Source organism: Nymphaea colorata, chromosome 1, assembly GCF_008831285.2.
Source record: "Nymphaea colorata isolate Beijing-Zhang1983 chromosome 1, ASM883128v2, whole genome shotgun sequence".
Lineage (NCBI taxonomy): Eukaryota > Viridiplantae > Streptophyta > Magnoliopsida > Nymphaeales > Nymphaeaceae > Nymphaea > Nymphaea colorata.
In genome coordinates, this window is record NC_045138.2 from 4272587 (window position 1) to 4278770 (window position 6184).

The 6184-nt window shown below is 39.2% G+C and overlaps 1 protein-coding gene across 1 annotated transcript; it reads left to right on the forward strand.

Annotated features, from left to right (window-relative positions):
* The first annotated feature begins 547 nt into the window (after positions 1-547).
* LOC116245626 (gibberellin 20 oxidase 3-like) lies at positions 548-2786 on the forward strand. The gene is made up of 3 exons (XM_031617085.2): positions 548-1015; positions 1409-1730; positions 2392-2786. Exons 1-3 carry the CDS (start codon positions 579-581, stop codon positions 2683-2685), a joined length of 1053 nt encoding a protein of 350 aa, XP_031472945.1. The 5' UTR covers positions 548-578; the 3' UTR covers positions 2686-2786.
* The last annotated feature ends 3398 nt before the right edge of the window (positions 2787-6184 follow it).

The window sequence follows — 6184 nt, forward strand, 5'->3', positions numbered from 1 at the left end:
AAAGGGCACTTGATCCCACTCTCACAACTTGGCCCATTTGCTGCATTATGAGGCAGACACAAGATTGTCTTGTCAAGGATTAGCCAACACAAGCTGTCCACTTGTCTAAAATTTGGAAATCCTGTTGATGAGTTAGATCCACTATTCACCTTGTAAAAGTATATCACATAGGTTGTGTTTGACAGTCTTGAATCTAGACTGATCTAAAATCTTTTTTATACGAGACCTTTAAAAGTAAACAAATATTAGATTTTTCCATTATGTAAAATGATAATTTGAGAACTTTAAATAAGTGGCCAGCAACGGTGGGTCTGACCTCAAATCGTTGGATTCGACATTCTCGAGGATCTCAAACACACACATATATATATATATATATATATATATATTTTATAAGCATCTCTCACTACAGAGTCACTACACAAATCCCAAAGTAAACAAAGCACAAAGGAAGGCAGGACACTTGTGTCAAGGGCATGAATGTCATTACATAGAGAAAAGAGGGGCAGTAATGAGATGAAGGCCCCTATATAAGCCCCCCTGTATATCTTTCACTCCCACCCCAAGGAACACAAACAATGGCTCCAATTTCTCATGCAAAGCTGCCAGAAGCCTTCGTATGGCCAGAAAGAGATCGGCCGGCCTTCGCAGCGGGGCAGCCGCTCAACGAGCCGGTGATCGACCTCGCCGGGTTCCTCGCCGGTGATGAGGCCTCGACTCAGCTTGCTGCCGAGCTCGTCAGCTCGGCCTGCCGGAAACACGGTTTCTTCCAGGTGATAAACCATGGAGTGGACACAGAGCTCACATCTGCGGCACTTCATCACATGGATGAGTTTTTCAGGCAGCCGCAGCATGAGAAAAAGAGGGTGAGGGGCTTCTCCGATGGTCATTCCCACCGTTTCGCTTCCAAATTGCCTTGGAAGGAGACGCTCTCCTTCCCCTTCCAGGCCTCTGATCCAACGCTTGTGCTGGACCATTTCCAAGCCACCATGGGCCATCATTCTTTCTCATCAGGGTAAGCACATATATATATATAGATATATATTATACATACATGCACTAGTAAAACCATATATATATATCTATATATATATATCTATATATATCTATCTATCTATATATATATATATATATATATGGTCAATACACTAAAAAAGGAACTCAGCAGTTGGGCATGTGCTACTTTTTCTGTTTTTTGTCTGATATGTAAGAGTGGGGGAGATGTAACAGAGGAAGAGTTTATTGTGTGCAGTGGATGATGATCTGGTGACTGATTATCTTTCTTGGTAGTGCTATTTCTGGATATATTGGTTCCAGATATATACAAATAGGTGCACAAAGATACCAATTGTAGCATGTTGGTTTAGAATTTCTGTTCATTTCGAGAAGTCTGCTGCGTTTGGTGCAGGTTGGCATTCAAGGAGTACTGTGAAGCGATGACAGAGCTTTCATTGAACGTATCAGAACTGCTGGCCATCAGTTTAGGGCTGGAGAGGATGAGTTTCAGAAGGTTCTTCGAAGACAGTTCGTCAATAATGAGATGCAATTACTACCCTGCCTGTGAGAAGCCGGAGCTCACTCTGGGGACAGGGCCCCATTGTGATCCAACCTCTCTCACCATTCTTCACCAGGACCATGTTGGAGGGCTCGAGGTCTTTGCTGATGGAAAATGGCATCTGGTCTCCCCTAAGCCTGCTGCTTTGGTCATCAACATTGGTGATACTTTCATGGTACATTGCTTACCTTATTTTTTTTTCCCTTTTTCTGTCATTAGGATAGTTCTTTGAATATTCTGTCACAAGAAAAAGAATAAGAAGAAATAAACTCCTCCTGCCAAAAGATGGGAACAAATTAGACTTCGATAAGACTAGATATAAAATATATGTGTCGACATAGACAGGTGTCAAACTGATTCACCTCCAAGAATATACTGCGGTACCAAACATGGTAGCAATACACATAGTTTCTTTGACTATAGAATTGCATGCTTGTAGTTCCTTTAAACAAAAGAACAAATAAAAATGTGTTGCTGTTTTGGACTGTATAAGCTGGTTGGCTCTTGTCATAGACACCAACTGTCCGTCTGTCTACTGAATTTAGTTGTTATATGCCATGATTGGGAGAAAAACCAGAAAAAAATTTATAAACTAATACTACATGATGAAAATACCTATCACATTTTTTCCTTTATTTTTCTCTCAACAATTCATCACTATAAATTAGATGATCTTTATAAGTGACCTAGTAGCTGAAGTCATCAATATTCTTTTGTACTAGATGCCAACGTGGGTGGCTCCCTGCATATGTATAAGACAAGAAAAACATGCAAGGTTTGATGCAAGATTGAATACTAAGATAAAGATGGTACTTAAAATTAATTACTTTTGACAGGCATTGACGAATGGGAAGTACAAAAGCTGCCTGCACCGGGCGGTGGTGAAGAAGGAGAGCGAGAGGAGGTCGTTGGCTTTCTTCCTCTGTCCCAACAAGGAGAAGACGGTGGGGCCGCCGGAGGAGCTGCTGCGCCGGGACGGCTGGAGGAGGGCGTATCCGGACTTTACCTGGGCAGCCCTCTTCGACTTCACTCAGAAGCATTATAGAGCGGACACGAACACCCTTGACGCTTTCAGCTCTTGGATGTGCCCTGAATTAAGTCCTTTCACTAAACAATATACTTCGAGTTAACTATTTTCTACCTTATTTCACCTCAATATGCTGTTGTATGTGTATGTTGAAGTGAGAAATTTTCTCTTCAATTATATAACCTCTCTCTCTCTCTCTCTCTCTCTCTCTCTCTCTTAGTGGATGACACTACTCGGGTGAAAAAAAAGTACCCTGAAGGCCTCCAAATTCTTTAAATCCAGAGTTCACGGTTGCGTTGGCATCAATAATAACAACAATATACCTTACTTAGGTAAAATTTTCTACCACTTGAGATGTAGAAGGATAGTGCGTACATGAATCAAATTAGATACATACAATTTCACATGTCCCTAGACCGACCAGCTAATTGTGCCCCTTTCTTAGTAGCCGGAGCCCATTCTCTTGCAACAAACCCCTTTCAATTGCTTTCTCTCATGTACCCGAAGGGGTTGTTTAAGGGGTCAATTCTTTGTATTGCAAAAGAAGAAACCACGAACTTGCAAGTTGAAGCGTGACACATTTGAAGACAATAATTGCATACGTTGGTTGATTGTGATAAGAGCAAAAGCTGCTTAAGTAAATGGTGTCCATGGACATATATGCGTATATGGTCTAGATGATTGGATTTGAGGGAGGATATATAATTGACCTTAGACCAGGTTTCTTAATATATATAAAATCTGCCTTTTAAATTCCGAAAACTGTAGAGTTTGCAACTTTTGGCTTTGACTGTAGACCATGTTTCTTAATATATATAAAATCTGCCTTTCAAATTCTGAAAACTGTAGAGTTCGCAACTTTTGGCTTTTGAACTTTCGTCGTGTATGCATATGATTAAAAGCGTAAAGTTGATATGCAAAGGACCATTGCATTCCTGTACAGTCTTTTACATATATATATATGCAAGCTTTTACTATGTCCCAACTATATGAGGCACCGTTGTATGCCCTCCTGGGCACTGTGGATGGACCCCGTATTGCAGGACGCACAAGGACCGGGGCAGAGCTACAAGTTTTTTATTTTTTTTCAGTGGGGAGACTATATTTTAAAAAATCTGACTGATTCCCCTGCCCACGGCGGGCTCTACTCCTGCCAACAGCAGTGGCCCTGGTGCATGCTATGCAACTACATCATTTTCAGTACACTAAAGCTTATCTAAATGTCATTGTTGTCATGACCCCACAGAAAGACAAACATTGTCTCTTACCTTAAGGTTTTTATTTTTATTCATATATATATATAGATACTTTTTTGGGTAGGGTGAGTGGTTCGTTTCTACCACTCAAAAGAAAGGCAACTGTCTCCCTCTTATGCTTATCACCCCAAGGTTCATAGAGCTGACATCGGGACCTGTTATGGTCTAGAGGATGAGAACAATGGGTCGTTATAGCGTTCACTAATTTTGAATCTCATACCCCTTTGAAGTAGACTGCCTTGTTGACCAGTGTGCTACAACCCCTCGGGGTTATAGGGTCTCATTTAATAGAAAAAGATGACATTGAAATGTGAACGAGCCAAATTTGGATATTGTATAGGTTGGATTTGGTATACTTTGAAAAACCAAACCCCGGCCTTAAATAGCGGAGTACAGTTATATGTTATGGTTCCTAGTAAAAAGCAAGTATTATAACTATCTTTACTAAAAGAGGAATTTTAAAAAATTTTCTCCCAAAAAAAAATTACCAAAAATACCCATATGGTAAAGCGTAGGAACATGCTTCCCATGTTAAGGACATGGCATGGGAAGTGCCTTCCTTTAAACAACCTCATCCCCATGCAATGACGTAAAGTACCACTCCAGCAAAAATAGCACATAATTTTGAACAGTTTGGAAATTAGAGATGTTCGGTATAGGGATGGGAAATTAAAGTGTCTTTTTAATTTGGTGATTGTGTGTGGTCAATGAGAAGTAAAAACAGATGGAGACAAGACAATAAGTTGCAAAAATAATTTTGTTTTCTTCTTTACTTATTATTATTGTTATTTAAACTTATGTAAGCATATTAACAGACAATAGCATGTGGAGTGTTGCAAATCATCCAAGCATTTTAGACATGCTACCATTTGCATGTGCTCAACTTGTAATCACTAATGTATCATGAGTATAAAGATGTTAAGGGATCAGATTGGAATCAATTATACACTTAACCATATACATTTTCAGATATTCATATATTAGAATTCGAATTCTGATTCAAATACGAACAAAGAAAACTCATATCTAAATCAGAAATCCGATCTCACAATCTGAATCCGATCCGAATCCAAATCCAACTTTTACGTTCACATCCAAGTTCGAATCCAAATTTTGAACCGAATCTGACCGATTCTCAAAACATAAAAACATTGGATATATGATATTTATTCAAAACTAAATCTAATCCGATCCCATTTGTTAATCGGATAACCTATTTTTTTCCATATCCAATTTTATCGAAACTGTTCGGTCCGATATCCGATATAAATAGATATATTGACACACTTGGAGCTGAATTTTTTCTGATTTCCTGCCGCGCCATTCTTCCCAGGTTAGAAAAGAGGTGTCCTCGACTATTCAAATCTCTTAGCTAAATAGGCGTGCTTGTAAGAGGATGTAATTGGACTGTGGTCATCCAATTGAAATCTGGATTTGGATCTATGCTTAAATACTGGTTTAGATATGAGTTTAGGTTTGGAAATGGGGTTGATTTGGGTTTGAACATGGTTCAAAACTGGGATTGAAGATCTCATTTGGGTTTTGGATATTTTTGAAATGGATTTCGATTTGAGTTTGATTAAAAATTATAGGTTTGGATCAGGTCTAGGGAATGGATCTCAAGTAGGTTGAAGGTATGGAAGCAGGTTCTATCCGGGAACCACTCGGTTGCTTATCATACGTGCATCACTGGGTGAGTCCTCCATCTTTTCCTCAATCAATGGTGTGGGGCCTCTAGTGTGGTTCTTCCAAATGGCAGCAAGTATTATTGCCGCCACATGGTCAGGCTAATGGCCACATTGGTTTCTGCTTTGGCCAACATTGGTTTTGCTTTTGATGGCTGCCAGCAGAGGTGGAGTCAGAAATTTTTCATGAAAAGGGCTGAATTATAGTTTCACAATTTTAACAGGAGTTGAAATATAAATTTTCAAAGTTTTTATATAAAATAAATGATTTTTTTAAAAAATTTAGACATAAGTTTTTAATTTTTTTTGGGCCCCTGCCGCCCACTGGCTCCACCTGGCCTGCCGGTGAATATTGAAATCCGGGGCTTCACCTCTCTGATAGAGTCTTCGCCAACCATGGGGTGCTTCTTTGCTCTCATTTGAAATATGGTTATCTCCTCCGATACAGATCTTTTTGTTAGATTACTGTTGATTTTTAGCAACCACGCTTTGATGGAATCCATACTTTCTTGCATCCGATGATATCTTCAGTCACACATTCATGCATATCAAAACGGAGATCTGATACCAATTTGATGCAAAAATTTTGAGTTTTCCTTCTCCAAAATCTAAATTAAACTGAAAAATTTGAAAGAACTGTGATAATAAAACAAATGAAAGA

What these genes read in the sequence shown, in the direction of transcription:
- LOC116245626 (XM_031617085.2), top strand. Translation starts at nt 579, where the DNA reads ATGGCTCCAATTTCTCATGCAAAGCTGCCAGAAGCCTTCGTATGGCCA. An exon ending in CATCATTCTTTCTCATCAGG is followed by an intron (nt 1,016 to 1,408) that starts GTAAGCACATAT and finishes CGTTTGGTGCAG; the next exon opens with GTTGGCATTCAAGGAGTACT. An exon ending in ACATTGGTGATACTTTCATG is followed by an intron (nt 1,731 to 2,391) that starts GTACATTGCTTA and finishes TACTTTTGACAG; the next exon opens with GCATTGACGAATGGGAAGTA.